Genomic DNA, 18,513 nt, shown 5'->3' with positions numbered 1-18,513 from the left:
AATACAATTCAATGCATAATACTACGATGTATGAAACGAGCTCTTATATTTTATATTAGTACAGATAGGGTTGGTCCTAAGTAATAATGGGCCCAACTTTTCTAAGCAAACAAACACATAATTTTCTAAGAAATTACACTAATTAAATTACCAACTTTTCTAAGCAAACAAACACATAATTTTCTAAGAAATTACACTAATTAAATTACCAACTTTTCTAAGCAAACAAACACATAGATGCCAAGAATTTAAAAGTTAATCAAAACAGATGTACCATAACAAATTACTCACTTTCATTAAAAGTTGTAAGTGAGCAGAGTAATTTAACAGAAGAAGATCATCACCATAGTATAAAACCTCAAATACTATGCTATACTGCTATACATTATGAAAAACAACTACTGAAGTATAGAGGCACACTCAAATTCAGTACACTTTCACCAATATTATTAAACAACATTTCTTCATATTTTTAAGAAGAGAAGAAGATCACATGTGCATGAGTGACCTCTTACCGAATTTATTGAATAACTTTACTTGTGGCGGAAGAATACAGTGGTAACAAATCCCACACAACAAAACAAACAAAATCCACACACAACTTTTACACTTGAAATGCAAAACAGAAGACTCATCAACACCAGCAGCATCAAAAGTCACACAAGTCGGAAATGACACCAACGGTTCCTCAGTCCTCCTCACCTCATTCAACGAACTCTCTAAAGACAAGAGAGAAAGGAAAATTAAAAAGAAATAGTCTTACATTATACCAATTCTATAATGTGACAAATTTTATTGTGACTAAAAGTAAGATTTTTTGTAGTGATTACCTGCTATTCTGTTTCTATGTGTATGTTCGGTATGTGTTGGATGTTGGGCCAATCTTCTCCTGTTCCTTCCTTGCACCGAGGAACTAACAGCGGACAATATCTAATGGTCATAGCAACAAGATTCTTGGGCAGTCCTTCTTCTGGCAAGCACTGTAGGTTTGTCAAGCTATTCAGACACAATCGTTGAAGTGAGGTAAGGTGGTGAAAACCCTTGCCATTTAGAGCTGTAAGCTTATCAAATCTACCGATAAGAAGATGAGTCAAACTGTGTGGGAGTAACCATTCTTCTGGAAATGAATCCACTGCTCCTACATAAGTTCCAAGATCTAACCGATTTAACAATGGAAGTCTTTGTAAATTCCATTTCATGCGATTCTCTATGAGCATATTGCATGATGAGATAATTAGAAATTTTGTAGTAAAGGGCAATAATCCCATTTTTGAAAATGACTCCAATCTTGAACAACGATGTATGCTTAACTTTTCAAGGGAGGGATATGCAATGTCAACAAGAGTACTACTTGATGGAAATATAGTCACCAATTCATCACAATCTAAAATGTGGATCTCTTCCAAAGAAGGAAAATTACCCCTGGGCAATGCCACATTTAAATTCCCACAAGTTTGTAAGAATAATTTCTTCAAACAAGGAAAAATCTCACACTTTTGGTCATATGTATTGGTAAATGACCAATCCAATGTAGTTATTCCAACAAGCTCCAATCTTTCCAAGAGTGGAAATGGCTTATTCAGAAAAATGCTACGAATTTCCAAACAGGAAATATGAAGATATCTTAGTGAAATCAGTGGTTGAAATGATAACAACGACAAGCAACAATTTTTGCATTGCAGATAAACTTTTTTCAAATTAGAGTACGATGGATGTGTTATCCAACCTGGTAAGTTTGTGCCTTTATACCCGCGTATTTCAAGTTTCTTCAAATTTTCGTGTGGTTGGAGTGCATTAAGTACTTCTCTTTCCTTTATTGAATCATCTGCTTCACCATTCCAACTTAAAATAAGCTCACTCAGATGTTTCTTGTTCTTCAACTTGGCTTCCAAAGCATCACTCACTTCCTTGACATATTCAAGTCCAGAAATATGCAAGCTTCCGCGCAGATTCTCCAGCTTACCCAACTCTTGGATCCTAGATCCATCACTTTCGCACAAAACAAAATCGCTCAATGTCTGAAGATTTACCATATTGCAAATTCTCGGTGGCATCTCTTTTAATGAAGTTCCTCCAATCATAAGATGGCGCAAGTGTATCAACTTAGAAAGGGTGATAGGTAATTGTGTGAGTTCAGAGCAATTGTTCAACAACAAATTTTCCAAATTGTACAATGCACAAATTGAAGTAGGTAATTCTTTGATTGATGTGTGACTTACATCCAAATATCTAAGATGTTTTAAATTTCCAATTGAATTAGGCAACTCTTTGATAGAAGATTCTGACAAAGAAAGAGCTCTTAAGCATCCTCCATCTCTGAGAACAATGTCATGTGTTAATCTTGTTTTGGAGAATGTGTATACAGCTGACAATGGTAAAGCCAACAAGCTACGCAAATACTCCACTCTAGAGAAGTTTTCAAATTTTATGTTGTCTTTTATGTCTTTCATGTAAGATAGATGGCGAGTCCTGCTATTAGGCTTGTAAAAGTCTTTAAAACTATCAGAATCAATGCAATTCTTACCAGATATGTACAATGCTAGATCATGCATAAGATCGTGCATCAAGAGAACAGATCGATTTCGTCTAGATCTTTGAAGAAAGGATCTTGAAATCAAAGCATTGAAGTAGCCTTCTCCAACAACCTCAATTCTTTTTCCGTTTTGTGGCTGTAAAAGACCTTCTGCCATCCATATTAAAATTAGTTTTTCCTTATCAACATCACGAAATTCGTAATCTTTGGGAAATATCGAACGATAGGAAAAGCATGGCTTCAAATAAGGAGGCAGAAATCGGTAGCTTAACCACAAGGCTCGAAAAATTTCAATGTTGTGAGAATTGGGCAACTCCCACACATTACTTTGCAGTACATGTCTCCACTCGTCAACAGTGGACATAGATCGTAAAAGTCCAGCCATCGATTTCACAGCTAAAGGAAGGCCCTTACACTTCTTAACAATTTGTCTTCCAATTTCTTGCAACTCATACAATACCACCTCATTAGTGTCTACATGATCAAAGGCATGCTCTGCAAACAACTTCCAACATTCACCATAAGTCATGATTTTAAGCTTGTAAGTTTGAACATCTCTTGTCTTCATTTTCATTGCGACATTTTCATTACGTGTGGTGACAATAATCTTGCTTCCTCGTGCACCAGATTGAAAAGAGCTTTTCAAAAGATCCCACAACTCGTAATTCTCATTCCATACATCATCATGAACAAAAAGAAATTTCTTCCCAGCCAAAGCATCCTTCAAGTCTTTCTGAATTTGATGTAGCTCGTTCGTTTCACATCTTTTTCCAACGATCTTCTCCAAAATAAGTTTGGCTATTTTAAGAACATCAAAGTCATCCGATACAGTCACCCATACTTTCAAAGAAAAGTGTTCTTGGACAGTGTTATCGTAATATACGTTCTGAGCAAGAGTAGTTTTGCCAATTCCACCTATCCCAACTATGGGAATAACTGAGATCCTATGGTCAACATCTTCATCATCACAAAACAATAACTTAAGAATAGCCTCTTTATCATCCTCTCTTCCATAAACTTGTGAATCATCTAACAAAGGGGCATGTGGTCTATCTATTGTTGTTTTCTGATCAACTTTTTTTAAACCAAGGTGTTTTGTTTGAGCTAAAAGATCTTTCAATCTATGAAAGATCCTCTCTATTTCAGATTTCACAGCCTTTTCAAACGGATTATAAAACTTTTTGAGAATGTTTAAGGACTTACTTGCAATGCTTTCGAGTTCATCTTTCTCTATCTTGAGTCGAAGAGCTTCAGTACCGATCTTGTCCATCACGTGATCTGCTTCGTACAATACTTGTTTAAGCTCATCAAGCCAATTCCTCACGTTGTTGTCTCCAAGTTGTTTCTCCTCGGCATCATTTAGCAGCGCATCAGCCGACAACAACACAGTCTTCAACTCTATGAGCAGCTTTTGATTGAGCTTGTCGCCAAGAAATAATTGAAGGACATCTTTATTAGAAGCAACCCTATCAAAGAGGACATTGATGAAACCAGAGAGCAGAGCACCACTAACCATTAAGTCAGCCATGGTTTTTGATCTTGAGAGAGAGAGAGAGAGAGAGAGAGAGAGAGAGAGAGAGAGAGAGAGAGAGAGAGAGAGAGAGAGAGAGAGAGAGAGAGAGAGAGAGAGAGAGAGAGAGAGAGAGAGTACTAGCCAAGATGTTGCCAAACAAGTGGTTATGACATGTTAATTTGAAGAGATAAACTTCTGACTTTGAGTATAGAAAGGACTGATTCAAACAAAATAATTACATATATTATACTAATTCAAACATGCATATGATTATTGTAAAGTCAGCTACCTTTATGAGGGTCATTTATATTTAATATTTATATAAAACACTCTACCAACACCACAAAAAATCATCACTCTAATTCATCCTCATTGACTATCCAAGTTTTTTAATTAATTCTACAAAAACATTACTTAGAATATTTGTGTCATCACCAAATTAAATATGGCCACTAGCCAGTGTCATATTAGATATGTGTAAGAATTTATAGCTTGTAAATTAAGAGCATTAACTAAAGATAAGTAAAAGAAGAAGAGAGTTTAATTTGGTTCACACTAAATGAGGTCCTAAGCTAACATGATTTCCCTACTCTCATATAGGATTGAAGAGCAGGTGATAAGATCAGATTCAAAGGTGAAATTTGTCAAACTAACAATGTGAAATACTAAAATCTATAAAATAACTTCACTTAATTTATTCTTTGCTACTGTCATGGTTGCAAAGTAAAAATATAATGGTCGTTTATGGTCGCACAATATAATTCATAATCGTTTTATATAGACTGTTTTTACAAAACACATCCTTTCCACTCAAATTATGTTGGTAACACTTTTGTTTTTAAATTTTTTAATCACAAAAATAAAAGTAAAATTTTGATTTTAAAAACAAAAATGTGTCCTATAACCACTTTTGTTTTTTATTTTTTATTTTTTTAAAAAAATAAAAGTGTGTTCTGTAAATTTTATTTTCATTTTCATTTGTTGATTTTATTTAAATTGGATTCGGATCTGAAGCCGAGATCGGGGCCGAGTCGAGTTTGGGGTCGGGGCCAAGGTCTATTTGGGTTCCAAGGTTTAGGTTGGAGTCAGGTCCAAAATGCGAATATTCGCGCTTGCGCAAATTGAATTGATTGGATGTTGTTTGACCTCAAAAAATAACTCATCTAATCTAATTGGTAGTTAATTATATATATTTTAAAAAATTGTAATATATATATTAATTCTCTAGAAATATTAATAAAAAACACAAACATCTCATTTCTAAACTTGTTAAAATCTTTTCTAATAATATATTGAATTGGTGCATTTTATTTATTTTATGATGGAAGACAAAGAAAAATAATTCTTATTCACATACACACTTTTATTTTTCTTTTAATAATGGATATATATATATATATATTTGTGTAAATCTAGATATATATTGTAATGATTAATTGTTTCATTTTTTTGTATGAGTTGAGTACATATATAATGACCTAAATGTATATTGATTAAATTGTATGTAAATAAAAATGGAAGGGAAATTTGATTTTTTATGCTTACATTTGGTTAAAATTTTTTTTCTAAACAAATAATAACTAATATTTGTAAAATATGACAATTTTTATGATATCCTTAAAATACCCCTATTTACATCACCCCATTTACACCATCGGACCACCCATCGGGCTACCCATCGGACCATCCATCGGGCCACCCCATCGGGCCACCATCGGACCACCCATCGGGCCACCCATCGGACCCATCGGACCACCCATCGGACTACCATCGGACCAAATCTACTACCAATTTTTTTTTTATGTTTTTGTGCATACAAAAGTAGCATCAGGTGACCATCGGACCACCATCGGACTACCATCGGACCCCATCGGACTACCAATTTTTTTTTTTTTTTTTTTTTTTTTTTTTATGTTTTTGCACTAAAAAAAAGTATGGAAAATTTGAGAGGGGTATTTTTGGATTTTAGATAAAGTGGTCATATATTTTCAATGATGATATGTATTAGTTTAGAAATAAAATATTAAATATATGTAAGTATAGAAAATCAAATTTCCCAAATGGAAATAGATGATTGTAGGAGATTAAAAAACAATAATTTTTTTTTTTTTTTGCATTTTAATGAAATATTAAATAATTTATCATTAAAAAAACAACTGTAATGAACTGGACAATATTCTTGTAAACATTGATGCTCTTTGTCGTACAGTTGTTTTTTGTTTCGAGCATAGAAATGTAAACTTTCTCGCTCATTGTATTGCTAAGTATACTTTCAGGGTGTGTTTGGAAAGTTGAAAAGTAATTAAAATAGTGTAATTTAGAGCAGTACTACTATTTTTGGATAATCAATGTTAATTTTTTATGTAATTACTACTCATTTGCCAATCATTAAGGGCAGGTTGAAATTGAGTGCAATTGAATGTAACTACACAATTTTGTATATTTATTTGACTACATAATTACATGGAAATAATTAAAAAGCCTAAATAATTGAAAATTGATGTAATTAAATTGTTATTAACATGCTGTGTACTACCTTAATAATTACACAATTATTTTCAAACACCCTATAATAATAATTCATACATAATTACTACTTGTATATATGAAATAGATTATTCATAAACATCAACATCAAAAGAGGAATATTGGCCCAATAAAAAACGAAATCAATATGCAGTCTTGATGTATAGCCTAAAATGTTAAAATTGCTAAATTTGATAAGAATAAAGAGACCTACAAAGATCTCAAGTTAAAAATAACCAAATTTATTGGATTAGAAACATGTTAAGACTATCATATATAAAAGAGTTAGTACCATTGAGAGTTTAGAGTTCAACTCTTTAAGATGATTCCTTTAAGACTCTATTTTCTCCTCGAGTTGTTCTCGGTAAAATCCCATATCTGCAGTGCAGCCGCCTTTCACAATTCCAACTCATCTTCATGATGCTCTAACGACTTTGCACTCACCTCCGCTGTGGAAACATTCTCTTCACTTTGTGCGTTTTCAATCTAAACCATATATATTCAAAACTCATCAGTCTAAAACATCCACATTGAGTTTCCGAGCTTTCTTAATTCAACACAAAGATTACCTTAGAAGAAGTTAAGATCTGATCAGAAGCCGAGCGAGCTCCATCCCCTCTTCCCATATCCAAAGCTTCTTCAGCTTTCAAACTAATCTGTATTCACTTCAGTTTTCTCAATGAAATTGTTAAATATCACCAATTCTTCCACCAGAAATTGATCAATTTAAAGGAACTGCCTATGCAACACATATAATAGTCTCTAACTCAGCATAATTTTCAATACAACAATATGAATAACATACATATTTGAGGCTGCAAATGACCTGCCATCCATATTAAATTAATCTTTTTCTATCAACATCACCAAATTCGTAATTTTTGGGACATGTTTGATAGATAAGAAAAACAAGGCTTCAAATAAGGGGGAAGAAATCGATAGCTCAACCACAAAGCTACAACAATATCGCAACAGTTTGGTAACTCCCATACATCACTTTGTAGTACATGTCTCGGCAAGTTTCGTAAAAGACCAGCCATCGGTTTTACAGCTAAAGGAAACCTTGCACTTCTTAACAATTTCAAGAAACTTATCAAAATTTACATTATCGAAAGTATGTTCTTCAAATGGAAGCCAACATCCATCATAAGACATGATTTTAAACTCATAAGTTTGAACATTTGTCTTAATCTTCAATGTGATTGTCACAATTATCTTACTTTCTTTTGCATCAGATTAAAAAGAAATTTTCAAAAAAAAACCCGCTCATATTTTTCCTTCCACAAATCATCGAGAACGAAAAGAAATTTCTTTGTTTCTTTTTCCAACAACTTTTCCAAAATAATTTTTGTTATCTTAATAACAACAAAATTGTCGGATACAATCACCCATACTTCCAAGGGACACTTTGCTTGGCTGGGTTTCCTTTTGTTCTGGATGATGTGTGGAATGAAAAATACGAATGACGAGATTTTTTGAAGAGCTCTTTTCAATAGAGTTCTTTTGAAGCAAGATTATTGTAACAACACGTAAATATCACATTGAAGATAAAGACGAGATATTCAAATTTATAAGCTTAAAAACAATATATGATAATGGATGTTAGCAATTATTCGAAAAACATACAATTAACAAGGTAAGCTTTGACTAATTTCATGAAATTGGAAGAGAACTAAAGGTCTTCCTTTAGCAATAAAATGGATGGGTGGTAGTATTTAGTCTTCATTTAAGCCACTTTTCAAAGCCTTCCAAATTGGCATCTCACACTTACCAAACAATGAAAATCTCTCACTTTTTCAATCATTCCAACACAAAAATCTGATTCATATCTCCTGAACTGAAATCAAGCATAAAAATGAGATATTTTTCTAATTAGATAAAAAAAATTAAGCATAAAAACTTAATTTTTCCTAATAATTGGGCACATAGCACTTAAAATATGGCAGTAAAGCAAAGAAAATAATTAGAAAAAATAATTGAAAGCATATTGTGTTGAATTATAATTGAAAGAAGCAATAATACATATGATATCTGTAAATCTAGAGAATACATATAATATATATAAATGGAAAGAAGATTATATATATATATATATATATTCATATGTCATACATGAACAGCCCCAAAATCATTATTATAAACCAAAAGAGTATTAATTACCAATTTTTTTCAGCAAAGAATCAAAAAATAAAATAGGAAAGTTATGAGTAAATCAAAGAAAAAGAAATAAAGAAATAGTGTCAAGTAATAGGAATGAAGACTGAAGTTAGTGAATCTCACCTCAAATATGGGGCTGCCACTGGAAATGGTGGAGAAAGGAGATTTTGTGTTGAATGTTTGTGATAGGGTTAGGGTTAGGGTTAGGAGAAGGGAAAGTATCACTCTCAGGTAGGTGGGCCGGGTTGGGTTGATTGGGCCATTGTGGGCAGCCCGTGTCCAACCCTAGGTGCATGTGTTACGCAAATTTTTTAGATTATTTCAGAAATATACAAAAATTACAAAATATTTGCGTTTTTACAACATATATATTTTTATATTTTTCCAGATTTTTTTTAGGTTTTAGGTCATTCTAAAAAAGATTTTTGTTTATATGTTGTTTTTACCGTGCGGCAGGATCGGCCGTGATAATATATGGGCCTAAGGCAAATTAAAATTTAGGGCTCTTAGATTTATACATACATATATATATATATAAAATATTAAAAAAAAAGTGTTATGAGATTCAAAAACAATGACATTGTATAATATGACATTCATCTCAATCAACTAAGCTATGAATATTTATTATTTACAATACATTTAATTTTACTTTAACAAAAGCCTAATGAATTTTTTTTTTATTTTTTATTTTGGGCTCCCAAAAATTGTGGGTCCTAGGCACGGGCCTAGCCCTCCTATGCCTGTGGAAATATAGTATAATATTGTAACAATATAAAAATAATATTGTGACAATATATTTTTCTAAAAAATTACAAATCGGCAAAAATATAAAAAAAATTAAAAAATACGAAAATAAATAGAGTAATTAACGACATAAATATTTAAGTTTTAACTCTCAGTTACAAATAAATGTCTAAGTTTAATTTTTAGCAGTAATAATACTTAAAGTTATAATTCTGAAACTCTGTAGTACTTGGATGTTACGTATTAAATAAATTACTGCGTGACAATCCCTAATTGGTCCAAGTCATCAATTTTTATTTCAAAAAAAAAAAAAATAGTTTAAATATACTAAAAAGAAAATGACATGTGGATAATGACTTAACATTACGGTCAAATAGTTACAGAGTTCTAAAAATATAACTTAAATATTATTACTACAAAAAATTAAACTTCTTATAGAAAGACTATTATTACATGTTTAAAAGAAAACTGCATATAATAAGTACATAATCTGAACGAATGCTGAATGAATGCACTGAGGCCTATAAGCTATAACATTACGGGACTTATTGCTTATTAATTAGTGGCTGAGTCTATATAAAAAGGAGAAATGCTAAAAAGTATTATGGTGTCTAGCACCATTCTTGGTGTCATACCGCGGTTGGTGTAATTAAGTATCGGGTGTTATATAACTTAAAAAATAGATTCTAAAAAATATCGCTAAACAATCATAGTGTTACCTATAAAAGATATTGAGCATTACTAGTGCTGAATAGCAATACGTTAATTAGTCCTATCTTACTAGATGAGTGAGAACTTATGTGTAAAAGAAAGTAGAATACTTTATGGAGAGATTTCAAACCAAACTGTCTGGAAGAGTTTGGAAACCTTGTAACTTTGTCTTTGATATCAACGAAGTGCCTATGTTCTAAGTTTAAAAGATAGAGGTTACTTGTCTTAAACTGAGCCCGATCAAGTGTATTGAAAAACCTCACTTGCGGCGGAGAAAAACCATGACAGGTCCTCAAAATTGCGCACATAGCAGCCAACAGACGATTTTTACCTTAGAAAGAATCTGAACTAGAACATTAGCGTATCAACTTATCTAATGCCACAGCACCTGTATTTATCTCATTTTGTACCAAGTTATATGATCATTAATGAATGTATGTATTTATCTGATTCATTTATGAATGAAATTTGTAATTATAACAGCATTGAACATAAATAAGGAAATGACTAAGCACAAGTATTGAAAAGTTGAAACTGAGCAGAGTGATTTGAGTGAGTACAGATATAGAAGAAGATCATAGTATTATTAGCTTAGACCTCAAAAACTGCTATATAGTAAAATAAGAAGAGAAGAGGATCGCATGTCTATGAGTGATCTCTTCCCGAATTTATTGAATAACTTCACTTGTGGCGGAAGAATACCCTACACAACAAAAACAAAGGAAATCCACACACAAACCAGAAACAGAAAAAGAAAACTACAAATACAAAATAGATTACTCAAAGACAGACACCAACATCAAAAGAGGATTGGGCAACCAGAAAAATGAAATCGATATGGTAATTACATTCCAACTTGTCAACAAACATATAGTAACCGAAGGAGCTAGCACAACGATTTTGAGTAAAAGATCGAATGTATCAGAAAACAAGATAGTAACTGAAGGAGCAGCGCAACACTAGGCCAAAGACATCAACACCAGCAGCATCAAAAGTCACACAAATCCGTCCGAAATGACACCAACGGCTCCTCAGTCCTCACCTCATTTAAGTAACTGCAAGAGAGAAAGGAAAAATAAAAACAAACATTATATCACATTATACAAATTCTATAGTTTCATTGCAGAGTATCTTTTCAATGAAAATATTTTTTGTAAAGGAAAAGAGACAAAGGAACATGAGAGAAAATCTTAGGGGAAACTAAGTACAACTAAAAAGAATAAAGACTTTCAATTACCACTTTGGAAAACTTACCTGATCATCTATGATTATGTAACGTATGTGTTGAATGTTGGGCCAATCTTCTCCTGTTTCTCTCTTGCACCTTGGAATTAACAGAGGAGAATCTACTATACACAAAGTAGTAAGAGTCTGGGGAAGTCCTATTGGCAAGCACTCTAACTTTTCCAACTTCCAAAGACTCAGCTCTTGAAGTGAGGTGAGGTGGTGAAAACCATTGGTGTTTAGAGCTGTAAGCTTATCAAAGTTCTTGATGCAAAGAAATGTCAAACTAGATGGGAGCAGCCCTTCCTCAGGAAATGAATCCACCACTCCTCCATAATTGAAAAGTGTTAATTCAGTCAACTTTGAGAATCTCTGCAAATTCCATTGCATACGACTTCCTATCACCGTATTGCAGGAATCAATATGTAGTCTTTCCAAAGAAGCGGGCAGTAATCCCATTTCGGAAACTGACTCCAACCTCGAACAATTCAGTATCAGCAAGCTTCTAAGGGAGGGATATGCAACATCAATATCAGTACTAGTGGATGGAAATACAGTCACCAATTCATCACAATCACCAATCTCGATCATATCCAAAGATGGAAAATTACCCATAGGTAATGCCACATTTAGACTACTACAGGAATGTAAAATAAATATCTTCAAACAGGGGAAAATGTCACCATTTTGATAATTTGTATTGATAGACGACCAATCTAATGCAGTTATCCTTCTGAGACGCATCTCTTCTAAAACTGGAAATGAATTATGCGAACAATTATTACAAAATTCATTAGTTATATCGATTGCCATAAGGTCAATATCAAGCTCTTTCAGTGAACTCAGGTGCTGAAATGACAGTAAAGACAAACAACAATTTTGACCTTGTAGAGAAACTACTTCCAAATTAGAGTACACTGGATCTACAACCCACTCCGGCAATTTCATACCTTCATAACCGACTATCTCGAGGCTCTTCAAATTTGGATGTGGTTGGAGTGCAGTAAGTATTTCTCTGTCCCTAATAGAATCATTTGTTTTACCATCCCATTCCAATGTAAGCTCTGTGAGATACTCTTTGTTCTTTAAGACTTCCAAAACATCACTCACTTCTCTAACATGCTGAAGCCCTGAAATACGCAAGCGTCCATGGAGTTGGAGATTATCCAACTTACCCAACTCTTTGATCCTGTACCCATCATTCTCACACAGAACAAAATCACTTAACTCTTGAAGATTTTTCATGTTGGAAATCCTCGGCGGCATCTCTTTTAGTGACGACCATTTGATTTTAAGATGGCGAAGGTTGATTAGCTCACATATTTTGGTAGGCAACAAAGTGAGTTGTTGGCAATATTCCAACAAGAGTGTTTCCAAATTATACAGCAGACACACAGAATCAGGTAACTCTTTGACTTTTGTGTAAGATACATCTAAGTACCTGAGATATTTTAAATTTCCAATCGAATCAGGCAACTGGGTGAGCATTCTACACCCACTCAACAATAGTGTTTCCAAATTATGCAACTCACAAATAGAAGCAGGTAACTCTTTGACTTTACTGCCCGATGCATCCAAGTACCTCAAATGCTTTAGATTTCCAATCGAATCAGGCAACTGGGTGAGCTTATAGCACTTACTCAACAACAGTGTTTCCAAATTATGCAACCCACAAATAGAAGCAGGTAACTCTTTGACATCATTGTCCGATGCATCCAAGTACCTCAAATGCTTTAAATTTGTAATCAAATCAATATGCTCTCCAACAAAAGAAAGAACTCTTAGTCCTCCATTCCTTAACACAACTTCTTGCACAACTGTTTCAAGAGATGAAGAAGGAATTGACCTTAATGGTAATGAAATCAGGCTGCGCAAATTCTTCACTTTAGTAAAGTCAATTTCTTTTGTATTGAAGAAATAACCGTAAGATAGATGATGAGTCTTGCTACTTAGCTTGTGCAAGTCTTTTTTGTAGCTATCATACGATAAAAAACTCTGACCAGATACATACACAGCAAGATCATGAATAAGATCGTGCATTACAAAAGAATCATTTCTCGTGTTTCTTTGAAAAAATGATCTCGCTATTAAAGCATTCAAGTAGTCTTCTCCAACATCTTCAATTGTTCTTCCTTCTTGAGGTTGTAAAAGACCTTCCGCCATCCATATCAAAATTAGTTTTTTTCTATCAACATCACGAAATTCGTAATCTTTGGGAAATATTGATAGATAAGACAAACAAGGCTTCAAATAAGGAGGTAGAAATCTATAGCTCAACCACAAAGCTGGAACAATTCCAATGTCGCGACAGTCATGTCTTTTCCACACATCACTTTGTAGTACATGTCTCCAATCTTCACAAGTTCGCATCGATCGTAAAAGACCAGCCATTGATTTTATAGCTAAAGGAACGCCCTTGCACTTGTTGACAATTTTTCTTCCAATCTCTTGCAACTGCCCCAACAATACCCTCTCGTTACGGTCAACATTATCAAAGGCATGCTCTTCAAATAACTGCCAACATCCATCATCAGACATGGTTTTAAGCTCATAAGTTTGAACATTTCCCGTCTTCATCTTCAATGCGATATCTTCATTACGTGTGGTCACAATAACCTTGCTTCCTTTTGCACCAGATTGAAAAGAGCTTTTCAAAAGATACCACAAGTCGTATTTCTCATTCCACACATCATCGAAGACAAAAAAAAATTTCTTACCAGCCAAAGCGTCCTTCAAGTCTTTCAGAAGTTGATGTAGCTCACCTGTTTCATTATTTTTGCCAGTGATCTTGTAGAAAATACTGTTACTTATTTTACGAACATCAAAGTCATCAGATATAGTTACCCACACTTTCAAAGCAAAGTGTTTCTCGACTTCGGTATTGTCATATACGCTCTGAGCAAGAGTAGTTTTACCAATTCCACCCATCCCAACTATAGGAACAACTGAGATGTTTGGGCTAGTAGCATCATCATCACACAACAATAACTTAAGAATAGCCTCTTTATCACCCTCTCTTCCATAAACCTGTGAATCATCTAGCAAAGGAGCATGAGGTGTATGTAATGTTGTGAATTTCTGGTCAACTTCTTTCAAACCAAGGTGGTCTGATTGTTCCAAAAGATCCTTTAGACTATTAAGGATCTCTTCTATTTCAGATTTCACAACACTTACTTTAAATGGATTATTGAAATTAAAGCTGAAGTACTTTTTTATTGTTGTGCTTTTGAGTTCATCCTTCTTCAACTTGAGTCGCCGAGCTTGAGTATTGATCTTGTCCGTGACGCGATCTGCTTCATACACCACTTGTTTAAGTTGATCGAGCCAATTCCTCACGTTGGTGTCTCCAAGTTGTTTCTCCTCGGCATCATTCAGCAGTGCAGTAGCCGATAACAACTTAGTATTCAACTGTCTGAGCAGTGTTTCAATGAGTTTGTCCCCTTTCAACAACTGAAGAACGTCCTTATGAACAAGCCTCTCAAAGAAGACATTGAGGAAACTAGAGAGAACAGCTCCTCCCACCAATGCAGCAGCCATGGTTTTCAATTAGGATCTTGAGAGAAAGAGAGAGAAAGAAGCAGTGTATTGGTAGAGAATGTGAGCACAAAATGGAGTATTGGGAGTGTGTGAAAACAAGTGGCATGGTTTTGTATGGTGGGAAAAGTGATCCAATAATTCAATGGAAATATTAGCACGTTCATATGATGTGACTAAACATCATCTACCTTATGGGGTACAACACGTTCATGACTCCACTTGGCTTTTTCTTTTTCTTTTGAATATGACCATGGGTGGTGCAGGTGCAGGTTTTAACTTTTTTTTTTTTTTTAACCAAACTGCATATGTAATTTTTTTAACTTCTCGAACTGCAACCGCACCGCGACATCTTAATACTGCAAAAATTATATCGTAAAAATGTAGTGTGGTGCAGTGTAATTTGAGCGATTTACACTACTATCATTATTAAACATTATAATAAAAATTTAAATAATCAATCTATAAAGTTTTAACAATATAAAAAAAATTATTAAAATTTTAATAACATATCTCATTATCATTAAATTATTATATTAAATTGTCTCTAAAAATAATAATGTAATGTATACATATATTACATATATTTATTCTTATATGCAAAAAAAAAAATCATATTGTAAAAATTGACAATTTTGTAGTATATAGTGCAATACGGTTTGAACTACAATTATTAAGTTCCAAATCGCAAATTGTACCACACCGCGTGGTTTGAAAAAACTACAAACCGTAACCGCACCGTGAAGAATTTTAAATTGTATTTTGTATGCGGTGAGGTGCAGTATGGGTGGTTTATGCGGTTTGATATACACCCCTATTCTGTTCTCTTCATAACTCACAAACAAATGCTAAAAGACATTGACCCTTCTCAATGTTATACTTAACTGGTATAACTAAATACTAAATAGAGTATCACTTATCAAAATTACTAAATACTACTCTTGTCAATGGCAACTCTTATTCATATGATATTACTTTTCTTTGTCTTGAATAATTAATGGCCACAACAACCATAATTTTTGAAAATGAAATATCAACTTCATTGAAATGAGCATTCTAATTACAAAATAGCTTGAAGATCAGCTAGAACATTATTCTCAAGAATGCTACGATCAGAGTAAAATCGAGAGCGTCTAGCCACAAAATGTGCCACTCGATTTGCTGATCGTTTAACAAAACGTAAACTAGTATTTGGTGAAGAAGACAGTAAAATTTTACAATCCTTAGTAACCAAACCAAATACCGAAGACATTTGTTGTGTACTAAAAATTGCTTGAACAGTGAGTAAGCTGTCAGTTTCCACCTCCATTGTATTCCACCCTTTATTCTTGATCCAACTAAGGGCCTCCTTAACCCCTAAAGCCTTAACTACCTCCGCCTTGTAATCCCCATGGTAATATTTAGCAATAAAATCAATTATTTGGCCGGTTGAATCACGTGCAACCACTCCAAACCCATAGGCATTTTCCTTCTCAAATATAGCGCCATCGACATTGATCTTGATCGTATTAGAAGCAGGTGGAATCCATTGCTCAATGTTACTACCATCATGCAAAAGAGAGGATGATAATAAACATGTTTTGTCTTGAGCTTTACGCCAATGATCAAGAGTAACCCAAGCCGAAGAGAGAATTTGAGTAGCAGAAGAAGCTTTTTTGTCCCAAACTAAGGTGTTTCTTGCTTTCCAAAGAGCCCAACAGATCATAACCACACGACAAATAACATCATCATCATAATTAGCAAACACACTATAAAGCCAATGACCAATAGTACCTTGCGAATCAGCTAAAGGAATCAAATCAACCTTGTGCCAGCAGCTTAGAGCAAGCGGGCAGTTGAGAAGAACATGAGAAGGTGTTTCGGCATGTAGTTGACAAACAGGGCAAGTGGGAGAGATACTTACACACTTAGTAACCAGTTGGAGGCATGTAGGAAGAGCATCGAGCTTTCTCCACATGAAATTTGTCACTTTTGGCGGTATTTTAAGGTGCCAAAGTTTGTGCCAGAATCCCGAATTGTTTTCCCCAGACCGAGAAGTCTTCTGAGGTTGCAACATAGCATAGGCAGACTTGACTGTGTAGCTGCCTGTTCTATCCCCAGTCCAAGACCAACAATCTTCAGTAGCTGTAGAGCTAAGAGGAATTCCAAGGATGAGAGCTGCATCCCGTGTGTTAAACATATCCTGGACAAGAGAGACATCCCAGCTTCGAGTTGAGACATCAAAGAGAGAGCTTACCATATACCCATCGAGACCCGGTCCTGTAGTAGAGACATAGGGGTTGACAGAGTCAGGAAGCCAAGGTTGCTTGAGGATATGTGTTGAAAGACCAGTACCAATAGTGATTCTAGCTCCTAGCCGAACCAGATGCTGTGCACTCCAAATGCTACGCCAGACAAAGCTAGGATTATTACCCAATTCAGCATTTAGGAAATCAGTACGAGGGTAGTATTTAGCTTTGTACACCTGACTAGCAAGAGAAGAAGGAGAGTAGAGAAGTCTCCAGCCTTGCTTGGCTAACATAGCAAGATTAAAGTCATGGAGATGTCGAAAACCCATACCCCCAGAGTCTTTAGGTGCGGCCATACGATCCCAAGACATCCAGATGATACCTTGTCCATTTGAACTCTTTGTTTTCCACCAAAAGCTTGCCATAATTTTCTCAATGTCTTGGCAAATACCCAAAGGAATAAGGAAAACACTCATGGCATACGTTGGGAGAGATTGGATGACAGTCTTAAGCAAAATTTCTTTCCCAAAGAAATTTACCATCCCAACTGTTGATTCGGTTAACAATTTTGTTTTTGAGAAAGCCAAGAATCACCGTTTTTTTCCTCCCAATAATATTTGGAAGCCCCAGATAGAAAGAACCAGCAGTTGCTTCGGCCATTCCAAGAATAGAAGTGATTTGCTCCTTAACCGAAGTTACTGTGTTAGGACTAAAAAAGATGGAAGACTATAATAGTTCCAAGAAGTTGCGAGGAAATGTTTCAGTTGTGTCTTTCGTCTATGGTGGGGCACTGGCGCTCATATCAAATTAATATGAAAAATGTTATGAGGTAAGGTGTTAAATACCACAAGAAATTGCATATTGTTATTAATACATTTTAATATTGAATTTCACACAAATTGATTTAATAAAAAATATAAAAAATCGTTAACCATTTACGATGTGTCATATCAGTATGGTGTTGGATACCCATAAAGTGCTAAATAGCAATACTCAATTAATATATACCGTTATTCTCTTATTTCCATTTTTCTTAATCTTTACGTCAAAAAATATACATGTTTGAGTGGTGATATATTTTATAGTTACAATATTAAATTTGTAATATTTTTAAAATTTTTAAATAATTTATAATATTGACAACAGAGATCTTGATATTTCAGTCTACTACACGCTTTCAAAAACTTCAAATTTGTTTTCGATACTATAAACTATTAAAAAAATAAAAAATAAAAATAAAAACTTACAAGGTTAATGTTTTAACTATAACAAATATTACTGTGAATTTTTTTCAAAAAAATAACACTCTGACATATATTATAATATAAAATTGTAATTAA

General features: G+C 34.0%; 2 protein-coding genes across 4 annotated transcripts; both read right to left on the bottom strand.

Annotated features, from left to right (window-relative positions):
- Positions 1 to 247: 247 nt before the first annotated feature.
- On the bottom strand, positions 248 to 9,014 carry LOC115725046 (putative disease resistance RPP13-like protein 1). Of its 3 annotated transcripts, XM_061116800.1 has the most exons (6): positions 8,853 to 9,004; positions 7,378 to 8,409; positions 7,142 to 7,228; positions 6,841 to 7,058; positions 831 to 6,792; positions 248 to 719 (listed from the first exon to the last, which is right to left on the bottom strand). In XM_061116800.1, the coding sequence occupies exon 5, from the start codon at positions 4,059 to 4,061 to the stop codon at positions 834 to 836; it is 3,228 nt and encodes a 1,075-aa protein (XP_060972783.1). In that variant the 5' UTR covers positions 4,062 to 6,792; positions 6,841 to 7,058; positions 7,142 to 7,228; positions 7,378 to 8,409; positions 8,853 to 9,004; the 3' UTR covers positions 248 to 719; positions 831 to 833. The 3 variants fall into 3 exon arrangements, with proteins under 3 accessions (XP_060972783.1, XP_060972784.1, XP_060972782.1); XM_061116801.1 differs by lacking the exon at positions 7,378 to 8,409 and having other exon boundaries at positions 8,853 to 9,014; XM_061116799.1 differs by having other exon boundaries at positions 831 to 7,058; positions 7,142 to 8,409.
- Positions 9,015 to 10,808: 1,794 nt separating this feature from the next.
- LOC115725179 (putative disease resistance protein At3g14460) lies at positions 10,809 to 15,113 on the bottom strand. The gene is made up of 2 exons (XM_061116798.1): positions 11,442 to 15,113; positions 10,809 to 11,242 (listed from the first exon to the last, which is right to left on the bottom strand). Exons 1-2 carry the CDS (start codon positions 14,946 to 14,948, stop codon positions 11,231 to 11,233), a joined length of 3,519 nt encoding a protein of 1,172 aa, XP_060972781.1. The 5' UTR covers positions 14,949 to 15,113; the 3' UTR covers positions 10,809 to 11,230.
- Positions 15,114 to 18,513: the final 3,400 nt, after the last annotated feature.

The sequence above is a fragment of the Cannabis sativa genome, chromosome 6, assembly GCF_029168945.1.
Source record: "Cannabis sativa cultivar Pink pepper isolate KNU-18-1 chromosome 6, ASM2916894v1, whole genome shotgun sequence".
NCBI classification, from domain to species: domain Eukaryota; kingdom Viridiplantae; phylum Streptophyta; class Magnoliopsida; order Rosales; family Cannabaceae; genus Cannabis; species Cannabis sativa.
Note: the sequence above shows the minus strand (reverse complement) of the source record. Positions and strands in the feature narration are given on the sequence as shown.

What these genes read in the sequence shown, in the direction of transcription:
- LOC115725046 (XM_061116801.1), bottom strand. Translation starts at nt 4,061, where the DNA reads ATGGCTGACTTAATGGTTAGTGGTGCTCTGCTCTCTGGTTTCATCAAT.
- LOC115725179 (XM_061116798.1), bottom strand. Translation starts at nt 14,948, where the DNA reads ATGGCTGCTGCATTGGTGGGAGGAGCTGTTCTCTCTAGTTTCCTCAAT.